Source organism: Dromiciops gliroides, chromosome 3 (assembly GCF_019393635.1).
Source record: "Dromiciops gliroides isolate mDroGli1 chromosome 3, mDroGli1.pri, whole genome shotgun sequence".
NCBI lineage: Eukaryota > Metazoa > Chordata > Mammalia > Microbiotheria > Microbiotheriidae > Dromiciops > Dromiciops gliroides.
In genome coordinates, this window is record NC_057863.1 from 450,736,342 (window position 1) to 450,755,612 (window position 19,271).

General features: G+C 36.4%; 1 protein-coding gene across 1 annotated transcript in view; it reads left to right on the plus strand.

The window, feature by feature from the left end:
• SLC38A11 (solute carrier family 38 member 11) overlaps positions 1 to 19,271 on the plus strand; it is a 71,293-nt gene that overhangs the window by 7,545 nt on the left and 44,477 nt on the right. Inside the window, exons 4-7 of the mRNA XM_043997707.1 lie at positions 1,763 to 1,897; positions 4,159 to 4,224; positions 12,424 to 12,530; positions 15,948 to 16,027. Of these exons, the coding sequence (XP_043853642.1) occupies positions 1,763 to 1,897; positions 4,159 to 4,224; positions 12,424 to 12,530; positions 15,948 to 16,027 (388 nt within the window). The remainder of the gene's footprint in view (positions 1 to 1,762; positions 1,898 to 4,158; positions 4,225 to 12,423; positions 12,531 to 15,947; positions 16,028 to 19,271) is intronic.

Consider the following 19,271-nt stretch of genomic DNA (forward strand, 5'->3'; position numbering starts at 1 on the left):
ATCTGGCCTCAGACACTTGACACTTACTAGCTGTGTGACCCTGGGCAAGTCACTTAACCCCCATTGCCTAAAAAAAAAAAAAAAGTAGCCATTTCCTGAATAAATAATATACTGCACAGGGTTATATACACTCATGGGCATAGTAAAAATGAAATCAATTGTATGTGTATTGAAATTTGAATATTAAAACTTCTAAATGAATATTATTTATTTTCATACCTGAATACTTCAGAGGACTTGCAGTTTTTTATTATTGAAGGTCTTCCTTCTATGGACAACAATTATAAACTCACCACACTTTAGTACATAATTTCAAGGGGTTCCAGTGGATTAAATAGATAGGTAGATGTAGACGTAGACATAGTCATAGAAGGATGGGGAGGGAGAGAGGGGGAGAGGGGGAGAGGGGGAGATGTCAATGGTAGCCAAACTTCTGGTGATGATAAATCTGATTCTCGAAACTTAGGTAGACTAGTTCCATCATAACTGACATGTAGTCCACTGCTATCAGTTCAGAGATGGAAAGGACCTTAGAAATCATCTAATCCAATATTTTCATTTTAACAGTAAACTGAGGCCCAGAAAGATTGAATGAATTATCCAAGGTCACACAGCTAGTAATTGACTATAATGACCCAGTGACTCCAGTGGTCCTGTGACTCCAAATCCATTCCCACTTTCCACAGTCCCACTGCCTTGTCACACTCAGCTTCCCAACTTAGGAACTTTTGCAACTTATGCCCCACTGGCATGGTCTTTCAGACCCTACAATCATCTTCATGCTATGACCAGCCAGTTAGTGGAAGAATTCTATCCATCAACTATCTATCACCAACATTTTTTTTCTTTATAACTAAGGATATGGTAAATTTAATAGCTTAAAAAGTGCCTTTAAAAATTTATTCAGGGGGTCAGCTAGGTGGCACAGTGGATAAAGCACCGGCCTTGGATTCAGGAGGATCTGAGTTCAAATCTGGGCTCAGACACTTGACACTTACTAGCTGTGTGACCCTGGGTAAGTCACTTAATCCCCATTGCCCCGCAAAACAACAACAACAAAACAAAACAAAAAATATTATTCAGAAACACATATGACTCGGGAAATCACATTTTAAAACATTTGTTCTATAGATTTTACCCAAGATTGACCCCTCAAAAAGGAACAAAAGACTCTAAATACAGTATTATGAAAATGTTTACTTAATAACTACAATACAGAATTGTTGAGATTTCTTTTTATTCTCTTAGACCAATTGTATACTTTTCCTAGTCACATTTTGTCTTTTACCTTGAGAAAAAATAGGAGCAATGTGCTGCATGGGGGGGGGCGGGTTAAACTTCATTTTCATGTAATTTTGCTTATCTACATTGTGAAAATAAGGAAATAGTCAGATAAGGATGAGAGAATTTTCCAAAATTGAAGAAAGTCAGTATAAGAAATGAAAATGGAATTCCTGACACACTTCAGGGACTTGCCTTCTGTTCAGGTCAATGCACTAATCCTTTGACCATATTTGTCCCTAACATGTAAAAGGTTGATGAAAAACAACAGTAGATATTCATGGTATCCTAAAAAAGAAAACCATACCTTAGGAAGTAAATTCCTCATCAATAATGTATTTAACCTGGCTTTTTGTTGTCATCTCATTCTAAAATGGTAGTATAATTTAGCATTTTTCTTCCAGCATAATTTAAACTTAAACAAGAAAATCTTTGCATTTGGTATACAATCTCATGCATAGCCTGTTTGTTTTCTTGACAGACTTTTCCCTTGTCTTATTGATAAAAGGAGGAGCCCTTTCTGGAACAGATAGCTATCAGTCTTTGGTCCATAAAACATTTGGCTTTTCAGGGTATCTACTCCTCTCATCTCTACAATTTTTATATCCTTTCATTGGTAAGACCACTCTGAAGTCAAATAATAACAATAATTTTAATGATTGTGACAATTACCTCTGGAATAAATAACATTTGAAATGAATGTTAAAGATTTTATGTAGTTTGTATATTTGAAAGAATAAGTGTAGACATTGTTTACCTATTTTATACAATAATAATTCTAAGAAAAAAACCTATGATCACTATCATTATTTCTCTCTTTGCCTATATTGCCTCCTTCCCTATTATAAAGCCCTTCCTTTTAAAAGTCAATCAACTCTAGTTTCTTCAGACCTCACTTGTGAAGTTCCAGGTAAGAGATTCTCCTCACTTATTTCAGATCATAGTAGCAATGCCAGTGACAATTGACCTGTTTCTGTATGGATGTAGAGGCTAGCATTACACCTATGTCAACATGTCACACGTTATTCCTTCCATGGTCCACTTCAGAAAGTAATCCCAAAGAGGGCATACTTAAAGGAACTCAGACAATGAAACTAGAAGAAATGATATATTCTGCTTAATTTGTTGGTCCTCTTCTGTTTCATTATCATGAGAATAGATTCAGGGTAAAATGAGAGTATAATAGGAACATGTCTTCTTGAGTCTTATACCAATAAGTCAAATCAACAAGCACTTATTAAGCACCTACTATTTGCCAGGTAACATGCTAAACTCTGGATTGCTAAGGTTTAGGGATGACTAAATAAGAAGTGGAAACAAGAACATCAAATCATTAATTAAAGACTGAACAGCATTTCAGCCAACTTAAAGGTTCATGTTTGTAAAACTAACAGTCTATTTGTATTTCTGTGGTTTGACTCACTTGAAACTTACAGTAAATATTCCTTACTCTGTGTAGTATCATAATGAAATAGTAATCTGTTAATTTTTAATGTACAAAATCAATTCTCCACAGATACTTAGCCTGAGTGGACCGAATTTATTAAAAAGTCACTCACAAGTTTATAGCATTTTCCTAATTGTTTTCATGACAAATTTAATTGGTGATTTTAACATGTAATATCAGCCATCTTACAAGTTGTACAATGGCCATAAATTTCAGCAGAAAAGCCAAGCATTATAATATTTCTAGAAAGAGTCTTCCTTGCTTTTGCAAATGAGATAATGGTTTAGAAATTCTTCCCCTTTTTGTTGTTGCTGTAACTCAGTATGGTGACCTGGGTTGTACCGTTGTCAAGTCAATAATTTTAAGTGTGCTAGTAGGATCCTACTTAAAGGATGCTAGGATGAACTACTTTGTAAAGTAAAAATTTATTTTCATAATGTAAATAACTATTTGTCTTCTGACTTGAGATTTTTACATTTGGGGTCATCTTGAATACTGGATATACAGTTGAATTCATATCTTTTAGTTGAATAGACTAGAGAATACCCCTGTTAAAGAAGTAGCCTCAGATTATTCTTCAAATTATTTAAAACAGAAATAGAATTTTAGAAAAAGTAGAGATGACAGATCTCTGCAATCAGTGAATGGGAACAAAAAGGATTTTATAAATTTCTAAGTCATGCATGGCACATTTACAAAAGTGACCATATATTGGGACATAAAAACCTCACAGGGGCAGCTAGGTGGTGTAGTGGATAAAGCACCAGCCCTGGATTCAGGAGGACCTGAGTTCAAATCTAGCCTAAGACACTTGACAGGGTCACTGTGTGACCCTGGACAAGCCACTTAACCCCCATTGCCCTGCAAAACAAAACCAAAACCAAAAAAAAACCTCACAAACAACTGGAAAAAAAGCAAAAATATTTAATATAATTTTATTGACTACAATGCAACAAAATTATGTTCAATAAAGGGTCACAGAAGATATTATTTAAAATTAATTGGAGATTAATGTTAAATAATTGGTGAGTAAAAGAACAAGTCTTGGAAATCATGGAAAATGTCATCAAAGAAAATGACAATAAGATACACTAAAACTTATGCTATGCAGCTAAAGCAGTCTTTAGGGGGAAATGTATAACTCTAAATACTTTTATTAACAAAAGAGAGAAAACATCAATGAACTGGACATGCAACTTTAAAAAAATATATAAAAGCAAAAAATCAATCCACCACCTAAACATGAAAGTAGAAATTCTTAAAATCAAAGAGTTTCGCAAAATTGAACCAAAAAAAAGAGTCAAAACACAAAAGGAAACATTTAAATCACAAATATAACTAGGAGCTTTTGTTGGAGGAACCACTCAGAATTACATATATGATCGATAATTGTGTCTGATATTAACCTATTATCTTTCTTTTCTTTCTAGCTATGATTAGCTATAACATAATAACAGGAGACACTCTGGGCAAAGTTTTTCAAAGAATTCCTGGAGGTGAGTCCTAATGAAAGATTTTTTGAGCTATTGACTACATTCGTATGATTTCTCTATTTGATATTTTTTATGAAGAAAAACCATCTCCAAGTAGAGATTTTTAATCATCCTACAGCCATACTTACTAAAAGTAATATTCATCTTCATTATACATTATTTTATCTTTATTCATTTATATATGTCTTCCTCCATAAACTAACAACTGAAAAAAATTATCACATAGTCAAATATATATTTTGTTCCTTATACTGTATATTCAGTGATCCTAATAATATATTCTCATGCTCTCCATTTTCTTAGAGGAAGCCTTAGAGATCAACTAGTCCAACCTCCTGTATCATGCAGGAATCTCCTCAAGAACATCCGAATTGCATTTTTATCTAGCCACTGTTTGAACACTTCCAGGGAACGAAAACTCACTATCTTATAAGAAAATCAATTCTATTGAATTTTTTTTGCACAGCTATAATTGGTATACATTTTTTCCTTATGTTGACCTAAAATCTAATTCTCACCCATTGATCCTACTGCATCACTTGCAAGCTATACAGCATCAATCTAATCACTTTTCCACAAGACTAAAAACAGCTATCACTACATCCTACCCAACTTTCTCTTCAGACTAAACATCTCTAGTCCTTTTAGGTCCTCATAGGACATGTTGTTCATACTCCTCTCAGCACTTTCTACTTTGTCGAGATAACTCCTAAATATCATCAGAAGTGAACACAATAAAGCAAATGTGTTCTGATCAATGAAGAGTACAGTGGGATTGTTACCTCCCTCCTAATACAATCCTATTTAGCCTTTGGCAGCCACTCCCCACTCGAATTATATTGAGCTTTCAGTCACCTAAAACCTCTACATATCTACCACATGAACTATTATTTATCCAGGTCTCTCCAGTCCTATATTTAGGTAATTGATTCTTTGAACCCTAAATGTAATACTTCACACTTGCCTCATTAAATTTCAACTTGTTAGTTTTACTCCATTTTTCTGAACTGTTAAAAATCAACTGACATATGCATATGAAAATCCAATCTTTATGGCCTCCTGATTCTGTTATCAAAGCAGTTAATTGCGTCCCTCATTTTTGTATCATTCCCTGTGCTGATAAGCTTTTCATAATGATTAGAACAGGCTGAGGACAGCACTACAGGATTATCACCAGAAATCTTACTCAGGTTGACATCAATCTGTTAATCTTGTAGATACATTTATGTATCCATTTTTGTGTCCATCTAACTGCTATTGCTCAGCCTTCCTTTATACATCTTATCCATAACAGGCAACATGGTATGGTGGATAAAGAGCTGGCTTCAGAGTCAAAAACATCAATGTTCATATCTACCTGTTACAAGCCTTGACAAGTCAGTAAATGTACCCTCAGTGCCCAAAACAACTTAGAGAGTTGAAACTACAAATTTAGAGAAAGTGCCATTTTGTATTGGTAGAGGGAATCTTGTCATCAAGTTCCCTTTACTAAAGAAATCATATAGCTCTGGTGTCAGTAGCATGAGAGACTGTCACATTGCTTATAGACATCCAGATCTAGTAAAATATTAATATGACTTTAAGAAGTAAACAGTAGCTAACTTTATATAGCATTTAATGAAATAGTTAAGCAAGTACTTTCCTAGGAGGTTAAGTAAATAGACCCTCTGTCTTACAGATGAATAAAATAAGGTAGCTTACCCATGGTCACACAGCTTTGCTTAGTAAGAGTGCCTGGCAGACAGTAAGCACTTAATATATATTTTTAATTGATTGAATGATTGATTGGCCATATTATCCTAAACAAGAAGACGTCTTCACTGAATGCCTCCTCCACTCCTCCATCCAACTTTTATTTATAAAATGTGTCACCTAAGACCAGGGATCAACAATCTACTTTGATTTCAGCACTGCTCATTAGTGAAGCTGGGTTACAACTGTCAGCCCTGATGGTCAGGACTCCATTATCTGAAGACAGGTGAAAATAGGGAAACCGTTCTGATGTGGAATACCCAGACCAAATTAAGGGAGGCAACGTCTGGGTAGATATGTTTATTGACTAAGCAGCCCATGAACTTGAAGGGGCATAGGACAAAGAGAAAAGCAGCTACTGATGGCTTCTTCCAACAATTGAAGGGACATGGTAATTCATGGTCCAAGGTTGATGATGGATCCCTCAGTTCCCTAACTAGGTGTTCAGCTTTATTATAACTTGAGGCCCAATTCTTCAGACTTGAGTCCTCCAAAGCCTATGTAAGTTCTGCTTTTTCTCAGTTAGCCATTTTCTCTTTGAACACACTATCAAGTCAATGTCTCAGTCCCTTCTGAGTTACCACTGGAGGTCAGGGTGATTGAAAACCTGTCAAGCCAGGTAAGCTGAGCTTAAATTTTACCTCAGGCATTTAATAGCCCTGTGATTCTGAGAAAGTCATTTAAGTCTCTTTTTGCCTCAGTTTCCTTAGCTGTAAAATGGGGATAATAATAGCACCTACTTCCCAGGGTTGATATGAGGATCAAATGAGAACAAGCACTTAGCACAATGCCTTGCACATTATAAGAGTGACATTCAAATGACCTATTATTAGCTGCTATTATGTTCCATGAGCTATTAAGCCACTAACATGTTGGCTTTTAATTACAGCAAAACTATAAGGGTTAATGCCCTCTGGCTTCCCTATTTTCACTCATAACCAAAGGAGAAAGATAATTTAGACATTGGGATGAGTTCAGTGCCCCTCAAGGGCAGCAGGGTTTCCTGTGTGATAATGTGGCTATTGGGCTGATACTGAAGATACAGCCATATTTTACCTCCCTAGGAGAGGTGACAAGGCTAAACTTTAGCCTGCCTTTAGCCTCTTTTCATATCCCTAGGACTTAATAAATCTGGATCGGTCGATTAATTAATTGATTATTAGTTGCAGGAACACAAAAGTAGCAAGGTAACTTTTGACTCTTCTGTCCTAGTTCTCTTAGTCCCTAAACTGACCGTATGTGTAACTTTCCTAATGAAAACTGTGCTCCCCATGTTAGGAGTGAGCTTGCTTATTTGAAGTTTCCTTTGGTGATATGGATTACCGGTTACTACCACAGTCACATTCTATTTAGACTCAGTCCAGTAGGCATCTTGTTTATATGCCACTCCACCTTTTGGTGCCTAAAGAAGCAAAATATAGGCTGTCTTTCAAACTTGTTCTGTAGGGGTATATACCTAGAAATAAGTGAATCTGCAAGGAAGAGGCACTGGCATAGAGATGATAGGGTTAAACCTGGAGGAGGTCTTGGACACAAACATTGTTCCAGAATCAATATGGCTTTCCTAGAGGTATCCTATGCCTGTATCTCTTAAACCAGGGAACCTCCCATTGATGCTACCCCTTGGAATATGTAGGGTACGGTAGAGAGAATGCCAGGACACAGATTGTTTAATATTCTATCTCCAACTCTTTACTAGTTATATAAACACAAGCAAGTCAACTGAATTTCTCTGAACTCAAGTTTCCTCATCTCTAAAATGAAAACACTAATACCTGTTGCTGTTCAGTTGTGTCCAACTCTTCATGACCTCAGCTGGGGTTTGTTTTGGCAAAGATACTAGATCATTTTACAGATGAGAAAAGTAAGGCAATCAGGGTTAAGTGACTTGTCCAGGGTCACATGGCTAAGTATCTGAGGCCAGTTTTTAACTCAGGTCCTCCTAACTCCAAGGCAGGAGCTCAGCTATCCAGTATAGATGGGCTTCTTAAACGTTTTTCCATTCATGACCCCTTTTCACTGGAGAAATTTTTATGGGACCTCAGGTATATAGGTATATAAAATAGGTACACATAACCTTTTACTGTTGCCAAATTTTTGAGACCCTCATATTCCATTACATGACCACATATGCAACCCACAGTTTAAGAAGCTTTGCACTACTGCACGTAGCTTCCCATAACACCTGTGGTATCTACCTAAATTGATGACTGTGAGCATCAAATTAGATATTGTATGTAAAGAACTTTGCAAACCTTAAGGCATGATATATAAATGGCAGCCATTGTTACAAGTTTCCCCACATTTGTTCTTTGCCTAGAATGAACGGTTTATTTTTTTAGGGAAATAAATACTAAAACAAGATATGTGATCAAAGAGTGCTTTGCCTCTGACACATTATCTTCCCCATCTTAAAGTGTGACATCTCTAATGCTAAGTGATTTCCTTGAGCTTTTGGGGAAGCCGCCAAAATTAGAGGCCAGGATATTTTCAATAATAGTCATTACACAAAAATCTATTTTTCAGGACTCTCCACAATGCCAATGTTTTTAGAAGGGTATTTGGAGATTGTCCATACCTTTTACAGGAAACCAGAGCCATAATTCTTGATGCACACCAGATAAGTATGCCCTCCTTGAAAGCTGTTTTCATAGCTTTATCTCAAGACCATGAAGAATTGTCTATGACTCATTTTCCAGACTCACTAAAGATAATTTATTTTAAAAGTGGATTTTCATACGCATATTTGGCTGATGGATATTGGACAGGGAGAAGAAGCATTTATGAAGTCCTTACTGTGTGTCAGGCATTGTGCTAAGTGCTTTAGAAATATTATCTCATATGATCCATTGTTGATAATAGACCCCAAAGTGGAAAGCATTCAATTTAAATGTTCCCCCAGGACCCTAATGATCCTTCAATGTAACACATGTGTGACCCTGGGCAAGTCACTTAACCCCAATTGCCTCACTAAAAAAAAAATTAAAAAAAAAAAGAAATAGGGAGACCAATTAGGAAGCTAATCAGATTTGATGAAGCCTTGAATTAGTGGTCATTGGTGGTCATGCAAGTTAAAAGAAGGGAATGTATATCAGTCTCTGTGTTGGGGTGGGAAGTGTGGAGGTGGTGATGGTGAGGGTGGTGACGGAAGAGCAAAGGATAAAAGATGACTGATGAATTGGTGAGCAAAGCTGGGTGATCAGAAGGATGATGGGATGATGGTACCCTCCACAAAATGGGAAAGTTTAGAGGAGATCAGGTAACTTGGGAATGGGGGGAGATAAAAGGTCCCAGTTTATGCATGTTGATTTTGAGATGCATTTGGGGCATCAAGGTTGCAAGCAGGTAGTTGGAGATGTAGACCTGGATCTCACTATGCCTCTCAGTGCAGCCTATGATCATCAGATCAGCTTTTTTACTATAAGACTATTGCTTCATTCATAATGACATTGCAATAGTACAACAACAAAAAAGCCCAGATCATTTTTAGATGAATTTGTCTAGCCCACCCCGCCCCCGCCACTACCCAATCCTCACTTGTGCACTTGCTTCTTTGAATCCAAGTGTAGGAGTCTGCAGTTATAGCTATAAATTTTACCTTATTGGATTCAGACCTTTGTTCTAGCCTTTTTCAATCAAAGGACCATTCAAGAGGCTTAAAATGAGAAATATAGATCATATATAAGAATAACTTTATTGTCATGAAAATATGCAACACCAAATGCCTAAATATACTTTGGAGAATTTTATTGCTTTCTTGGCTCAGAGACTTTCCTTCCCCTTTCACCTTCTGCCCCTCCGCCAAGCTGAGATCACAGTATTAGAGGTGAAAAATCTTATTAGAAGGAAGAAAACGAAGCAGATGCTTTCAAGAACAACTGTTAGCCCTGAGGAGTTATTGAATTTTAAGTCCCCAATGTTACTTAGAGTCTTGAATATGAAGGTTTCCTTGGAAGAGGCCTTCACAATGACAAGTCCTGTTGTTTTTCTTTTACCTACTGCCCCAACTGGTCAAATTTGGGGTAGGAATTGGGGGCTTTTACACCCTCCCTCTTTTGTCTCTATCTTCATCCCTATCTCTAACTCTCTGTCTCCCTGTTTTTTCTCTCTGTGATAGAAAGATAGAGATCTTTCTGTCTCTCCCCTCCTCTCTTTTTCCTCTCACTTTCCTCTCTTTCACATTCTCTAGCTCTGTAGCCATGACTGTCTAGGCAAGTTTTTCAGTGCACCGCCCTCAGTATAAGATAAAAGACAGACACCAGAGTCTCCCTTCCCTCTTAGATAGTAAAATTCCCTCTCTTCTTCATCTTTTTTCTTCTCTGGCTGCCATCAACTTAAGTGGCACAATCATTGGCATGATACCTGATAATAGATACCTCCTACCCACTCCCAATTACTTCAACAGGAGAGGAAGAGGGAAGGAGAAAAGATGCCAACTCCTTTCCCCTAGTCAGTTGTCCTCTATGTAAGGAAACACAGGATCATGGAGCTTCTCTAGGGATCAAATGACATAGGAAGATAGGTGTCCTAGAAGAAGAGCAGAGATGAAAATGAATCCTAATCTCATAAAGAATGATAACATTTAAAGGTCATCTTATTCTTTTTAAATGTAATAAACATTTTTATTTATAGTTTTGTGTTCCAATTTTTATCCCTCCTCCCTCCCTCCCATCCATTCTCCCTGAGGCAGCAAGTAATCAGATATGGGTTGTACATGTAGGATTATGTAAAGCATTACATATTTGTCATTTTGTACAAGAAAACTTGATTAAAAGGGAAAAAATGAAAGAAAGTGAAAAATAGCATGCTTTACTCTGTTCCATCAACATCAGTTCTTTTTTGGAGGTAGATAGTATGCTTCATCAATAGTCCTTTGGAATTGTTTTGGATCCTTGTATTGTTGAGAATAGTCAAGTCATTCACATTTCTCCATCAAAGAATATTGCTGTCTCTGTGTACAGTGTTTTCTTGGTTCTGCTCACTTCACTACACATTATTTCATACATGTCTTTCCAGGCCTTTCTGAAGTCATCCTGCTTTTCTCATCTTATTCTTTTTTTGGCAGGGCAATGAGGGTTAAGTGACTTGCCCAGGGTCACACAGCTAGTAAGTGTCAAGTGTCTGAGGCTGGATTTGAACTCAGGTCCTCCTAAATCCAGGGCTGGTGCTTTATCCACTGCACCACCTAGTTGCCCCCATCTCATCTTATTTTTGAAAGCATTTAATTAGTTCCCTTCTCGTCATATGTCTTAAAACCAGCCATACAACTAAAAGAAAACTTCAACTACCTTTAAATTTCAAAAGCATCATTACTATTGTAATATCAGTGTTTCCCATGTTACCTCAGTTCTCAATGTATTTGTGGTTGTTATGCCATGAAGTTCTGCCATGGCCACTGCAGGACTTCCATCTGCTCTTATGTCGGCAAAAAACCCCATAATTATACACTTGGTTTTTCCCAGGCAGGATGTAAAGATATATAGATGGTGCATTCCATAGTCTAACCATTTCTTGTTTTAAAATAAGATAAAGTTTAAAAACTTCTACTTTTGTTTGAAATCTTAGAGTATTTTAACTATAAACTTAGCCTTGAGTTGCTTTGGTACCATATAGTTTTATGTGATTGACATGCTTTCCTGAGAATTGTTTCTTCCTAAAACATTTATGACATGACATATTTTAATATACTGAGCTTTTAAAAGATGAATGACAGTACATTATAGAGGCTAGAGGAGTAGTCTTAAGAGTCAAAAAGACCTGGGTACAAGTGGAAAGAATCTTGCTGCCTGTGTGACCTGGGACAAATTATGCAGCCTTCCTTGGCCTCAGTTCCCTTAATTATAAAAATGAAAGGTCCCTTCCAGCTGTAGATCTATGGTGCTATGATCTGGTGTCCTGGAGTTCAAGTTCTGCCTCTGACATATATGTGTGTATGCATGCATGTATGTATGTCTGCATACATATATAGGTGTATATGTGGGTATATGTGCACATACATACATAAATACAAATTATATGTGACTCTGGGTATGTCATTTAAATTCTCAATTGCCCCCTTTCCCAACTTTCTTAAACCATCCATTAGAGACATGGCGGAATTATGAAAACAGATCTGGAGGGGGGAAATATGTTCTGTTGCTTGAATATAGGCTTTGCATGAGATACAACATAGCATAATAGATGCAAAGCTTGTATGGGAATCAAAAAGACCTGGGTCCAAGTCCTATCTTTCACTCATAGTGGCTGTGGGACCCAGCCAGTGTTGCCCCAGGTAATTCTCTAAAACTCTGAGCTGCAGAGAAAGTGCCAACTCACATAGGGAGAAGAAGTTTCTGACACCAGGAAAATCATAGGTCTGGTAAAAAAAAATAAAGAAGTTGTGTATAATTATGTGTATGTGCTCTTATTGTGTAGACCTCTAAACATGTTATAATTTTCTTTGTATTTTAGTTGATCCTGATAACTTTTTCATTGGCCGCCACTTCATTATTGGGCTCTCCACAGTTGCCTTCTCCCTTCCTTTATCCCTGTACCGTGACATAGCAAAGCTGGGAAAGGTAATCACCACTATTAAAATAAAAGCAGAAATGTTCTTTGTCAACTAAAGTAATTGTGCCAAATCACAGTCTTCGTTGTAGAGTTCTTAATTGTAGTGTTTATCTGCAAAGCCAAATGATTTATGATTATCCTAAAGTAAACTGTAGTTGAGTCATTAGACTTGTCTTTAAGGATCAGTGATTAAACATCAAATCACAGTGTGAACCACATGTCCTTTCTTTTTCTTGTTGAAAGCAGGTACTATTGCAAGCCACAAGCTCTGTACCTTAAGAGCAGAAATGAAAAAGGACTCCATATAATACATGTATATATATATAATATATATGCAAGTATGATTTATTAAAAACCTATTTTCCACCCGTTTTAGGTAGCTAAAACAATAGCAAGGTGTACATCTGAGACATTAGTAGCAAAAAGTCAACATAGTATGTCAATTAAATGTATATGTGTGTATATATATATATGTGTGTATGTATGTGTGTGTGTGAATATATAGATATATAGTGTCATTGTGCTCTGTGTGAAGTCATGGGAAATAAGAGAACCCACTGCATTTGGAGTCAGAGAAGCTGGTTTCAAATCCCAGTTCTGCCACTTTCTACTTGGGTGACCTTTGAGAAGTCACTTAACTTCTGATCTCAGTTTCCTCATGTAAGATGATTGTGTTATATTAGTTGAATTCTAAATTCCCTTCCATCTCCAAATCTATGACTTTACTTAACAGAAAAGTAAACATTATGATGAGAAGTAAAAACTTGTCCTTCATTATTAATTTCCTAGTAATACATTAAATTTTAAACTTTGTTTCTCTATCATGCATCTAAAATTATAGGGTCCTGCATGCAACATAAAGTGTAGAGCTAGGATAATGATAGGGCCTCTAGGTGGCACAGTGGATAGAGTCCTGGGCCCAGAGTCTGGAAGATCTGAGATCAAACCCAGCCTCAGATACTAGCTCTACGATGTTTGCCTCAGTTTCCTCATCTATAAAATGAGCTGGAGAAGGAAATGGCAAACCATTCCAGTATTTCTGCCAAGAAAACGCCGAATGGGGTCACAGAGAGTTGGATGTAACTTCAACAACTGAGCAACAACAAATGATAATGATACAGATAATTCTGGTTCCATCCTCTTTCTCCTAAGCTTTCTACCTGAAATATCCAGATTTTGTCCAAAGTGCCATTTTGCTTGAATTATCTATATCATTACAATTTTCCACTTAATAGTAGAGGCATAAACATAGCCTGCCTAGATGCATTTGTAATTTGCTTCATTTCATTCTGTTTTTTTCTTGTATGTATATTTTTATATTGTAGAAAAAGGTAGGAGAATTAAAAGGAGAGCCTTCCCATAGTATTTGTTATTTTTAACATTCTTTTTTTATTTTCCTTTTTTTTTGGTGGTGCAATGAGGATTAATGACTTGCCAGGGTCACACAGCTAGTAAGTGTAAAGTGTCTGAGGCTGGATTTGAACTCAGGTCCTCCTGAATCCAGGGGCCTGTGCTTTATCCACTGTGCCACCTAGCTGTCCCATTTATTTTCCCTTTAATGTCAGCAAATAAACAGACATTAAAGTGCCTAATGAATGAATCAATTCCCACTAAGGAGCCTACATTCTATTTTAGATTTAATATCTAGAAAAGCTAAAGGAAAACTGTCAATAAGGCAAATCATTTTTTGAGACCTCTAATGACAGGAAATAAAAAGAATTCCTAGCAGAAGTGCATGCATCTAGCACACTGGGCCACTCCGCAAGGCTAACAGAAGAAAGCAGCCAGGAAATATTAGAGAGCTGGTCTTGAAGTGAGGATGACATGGGTTCATGTCCTACTTTTATGTATCCTAGCTGTGTGACTTTGGATAAGTCACTTAACTGCCAAGTGCTTCAGGAAGTTTTCTAAGATCAGAAGTTGCAGAGAAGGTGCTGACCGGCATTGGTAGAGGGAGTTTTCTCACCAGGGAGTATCTTAAAATCACAGATCCAATATCTATTTCTAGCCCCTATAGCCAGTTATATGCTCATAAAGGTTCAATGATTAACTTTCCTAAAAAGAAAAAAAAGTTATGCCTGTTACATTTTCAAGTTTATTATGCATTATTAATATTTTCTCCATACCTCAAATCTAAACAATTAATAAAACAAATCAATCCTTGATTTATGCTGTTTGCCAATTTGGGGGGTTATATAATTATATTGAATATTTAACAATAAGCTCTTGAGAATTGGTTCGAGCTGACTCTGGCACATCCCGGTTTATAGCAGAAGTGAGGTACTTTTTTTTTTTTGGTGAGGCAATTGGGGTTAAGTGAATTGCCCAGGGTCACACAGCTAGTAAGTCCTCCTGAATCCAGGACCGGTGCTCTATCCACTGTGCCACCTCGATGCCCCTGAGGTACTTTTTATTATTAAGAACAACCAACTAAAAGAAAAAAATATCAATCAAGGATCAGATGAATTTCTTTAAAAGTGTTTTTCTCTCTCCATACTTCTATGAGAAAACATGCAAAATGTTACAAGCCTTCTTTTAGAATTAAGAACAGAAAATATGAAATATGCCCATATATTTTATATAATTTATATACATTTAGTACGTGCAATTTAAATTTAACATTGGTTGTGTGATACGGCAATTAAAAGAGAAATGAAAAAAAGAGAGAAGATGGAGGAATGAGGAATAAAAAGAGTCCACAAAGAGCCAGAAAGATAGACACACAGGCACAGACACAGAAAAAAAAAACAACACCCAGAAATGTAAAAAGAAACATCTACACAAATACAGACACAATAGACAAAGAGTCACACCAATTACCAACTTATAGCTATGCATCAAAATCTACTAACAGTTTACAAATCTGGTTTTGCAGAAGTAGATGTATATGGTGACATAAGTACAGTTAACAATCATTTATTTTCTAATATCTTCCAGCATTAATCTAAGTGTTGGGGATAGAAAGAAAAGCAAATAAAGAAATAAATGGATAGATAAGTAGATAAATAAGTGAATGAATGAGTGAATAAATAAATCAATGGATGAATGGAAGAATTAATTAATTAATTAATTAGTTAGTTAGTTAGTTAGTTAGTTAATTGGTAACTAAAGCCAATCCCTGCTTTCAAGTTACTCACAGTCTAATGGGGGAGGTAACATGCAAAAACAACTGATAAACAAGATATCTACAATATGAATTAGAGAAAATTTTAGAGGGAAGGCGAAAGCATTAAGTCAAAGCTCAAAATCTGACCTGTAGGCTGGAGTTTCTCTACCCTTATCTATAGCAATAAATGGAACTAACTAGTGATTCTTAGTATATCAAGTAATCAGAAAAGCCAAATTTGATTAAAGGAATAAATTAACATTAAAATATAAATATCTATATAAATAAACTGATGATACTTTTGTATTTTTTCTTTCAGGCATCCCTCATCTCTGCAGTTTTAACTGTGGTGATCCTGACATTTGTAATTATTAGGGTATTCACCCTAGGTCCTTACATGTAAGTTTTTTTATTAATAATTTGACCTTAAATTTATAATCATCATATGTATTAAAAATGAAACATCACATATATTAAAAAGGTTGCATGGTAGCTGTGTGAATGTGGCCAAGTTATTTCATACTTGGTGACATGGGGGTAGAGTGCTGAATTTGGAATCAAGAAGACCTGAGTTCAAATTTGGCCTCAGACACTTACTAGCTGTATGATCCTGGGCAAGTCACTTAACCTCTCTGTGTCTCAGTTTCCTCTTCTGTAAAATGGAAATAACACCTAGTTTACCTACATATCTACCTCACACACTTATATACACTTACCTCACAAGGGTCTCCCAAGGATTAAATGACATAGCAATGTAAAGCACTTTGCAAACTTAAAGTCCTATCTAAATGTTAGCTATTATTTTCCTCACTTGTAAAATGTGGATGATGATACTACTTATCTCACAAGATTGTTCTGAGAAGCAGGAAGGAAGGAAGGAAGGAAGGAAGGAAGGAAGGAAGGAAGGAAGGAAGGAAGGAAGGAAGGAAGGAAGGAAGGAAGGAAGGAAGGAAGGAAGGAAGGAAGGAAGGAAGGGAAGAAACACAAATTTATTAAGTGCTTACTATGTTCCAAGCACTGTGCTAAGCACTTTACAAATATCTCATCTGATTCTCCCAACAACCCTGAGAAAAAGGTGCTGCTGTTTTATATAATTGAAGCAACTGAGGCAGACAATGTTAAGTGATTTGCCCAGAGTCCACACAGCTAGTAAGTGTCTGAGGCCAATTTGAACTCAGGTCTTCCTAATTTGAAGCCAGCATTCTATTGACTGCACAGGTATTCTAGAGAGCAAATAATGCTTTGCAAACAGAAGGCACTTAATAAATCTGTATTGTTAACATAATCTTAGAAAAATATTATGTAAATTCTAAAACACTATGTAGCTTGAGTTATTATTATCATTTTCTTCTTCTTCATCATCATCATCATTATATCTTCATTGTTTACCAGAGCGGGAAGAAATTCACAAATTATCTTTTCTGTGGAAATTTGTACTCCCAGCAGGATTAAAATTACAGATCACTTATAATTTTAAGAGAAAACCCTGAGCAGTGACTTCAGTCTCTTGGAATGGGAATTCTGAAAGATGGGGAGCAAAGAAAACATGGAACTGAATATCAGAAGATGGAGGAAACTGTTGTTTCTCCTCCATAAACGTATTCATTTAAGATAGCAAAGGGAAAATCATAAATATATTTAATTTATTGTTTTAGAACATTTCCCAAAAATCTCAAGTCATTTTACCAGCTTCATTTCAGTTACTAAATTTAAATTTCAACATCCTAGGGAAGGAGATAAAAGAAGATAAAGACACAGGAAAACTTCAACCAAACAGTCCCATATTTATTTTGTACTTATTGGCACCAGACCTTTAGTGAAAATGCATCTCAAACTCTAATCAAAAAATACATTTAATCTTAATCTACTATCGATTAGACAAGTCACAAGATTTATTAAATTGTTTAAGAACCAGATAACATTAGTCAAGGGAATAGTTGAATGAAACTTAGTTTGTTTCAAGGATTTTTGCATCATCGGGCCAACCTATCTATGGTCTATGGATGTGCTTCCTCAGTCTTCAGTATTTTGCTGGTTCATTGTTCTCATCAAAGCATATATTCCCTCCACGAGTGAAGACACATCCCAGCGTTACCTTCTTGCACTGTCTGATTCTTATCTAGGTTCCTCCACAGACCTCCCCAGTGGATTCACCCCAATGTGCCTACAGGCTTCCTCTAGGTCTTTTACACGTTGAGGGTACCAGTGGAGCATTTGGCCTGTCCATCTGCTGTTCCTTGCATATATCCCATAACTGACCCACTTTCTTTTCCATTCAGACATCCCTTCCAGGGGCTGGCAAAGTAGGTTATGGACCACATGTGGTCCACAGTCTATTTTTGTACAGTTTGTGAGCTGAGTGGTTTTTACATTTTTAAATAAAATTTTAATGTATTTTGAAATGTCAAAAATCATTCTTAGCTTGTGGACCATACAAAAATAGTCCATTGTTGGACAACCTCTGCCTTACACTACTTCTTAAACATAGGTCATTACTGAAAATGTTCAACAGTTTATTTGCACTGACCACAAATCTCTCAATTTCTCTTTAAAATATTCCAAAGCTTGATTTCTTGAAGATTGTGATATTATGAGATTCAAAATTATAGATAGTCTTGACTGAGGAAAATTCCTGTTGAAAATATGGATCTTTACACTAAAGAGTGATGTGGGAACATTAATAAGCATTGTAGCCCTTCCTTCTGGTCAAATCTGTGTCCTATTTATCCAGCCACAATGTCAATCCCAAACATAGGTAGTGATGCACTAACTACCCTGGACTGACCATCCAACTGCATGTTTTAATCTAGCTAAAAGGCAGTTATCATGCAATTCATTCTTTCTATGGGAAAGGAGGAAGGGAACAAGTATTTATTAATGCCTACTATATGCCAGGCACTATGCTGAGTACTTTTTAGATGTTCTCTCAATCCTCACAACAATCCTGAAAGATAGGTAGTATTATTATCCCCATTTCATGGTTGAAAAAATTGAGATAGAGGTTAAATGACTTGCCAAGGGTCATCCAGCTAGTAAGTGTTTGAAGTCATATTTGAATTCAAGTCTTCCTGACTCTAGGACCATATTCTGTCCACTGAGCTGTTGTTCAGTCCATACCTGGCGTTTTCTTGGCAAAGATCCTGGAGTGGTTTACCATTTCCTTCTCCAATGGATTAAGGCAAACAGAAGATAAGTAACTTGCCCAAGGTAATATAGTTAGTAAGTGTCTGAGGCCAGTTTTGAATTTTGGTCTTCATGACTCCAGGCCCAGTGCTCTATGCACTGAGCCATCTGGCTATCCACTGAGCCACCTAACTGCTTCTAATTATAGGAGACCCTATAATAAATAGTCTGGAGTTTGAATGAATTAACTAAAAAAGGGCACATAAACTAAAACACCCACAAAACCTTGTCATCTACAAGGAATCCCACAACCTTTTGGACTTTGTGCAAGATGTCCTTCATAACAATGGTAAAATTTTAGGCAAGACATTTCTCCCTGTTTTATTTCTTGTTTGGTACTAATAATCAGTGGGTCAGAGTTATCTCTGGTTGCATATGTCAAAGAATCTTGTCTAGTCTTAACAAACACAAGATATTTCTTATTGGAAGGGAGCAGTTAAAGCTTTATTTTGTTCTACAA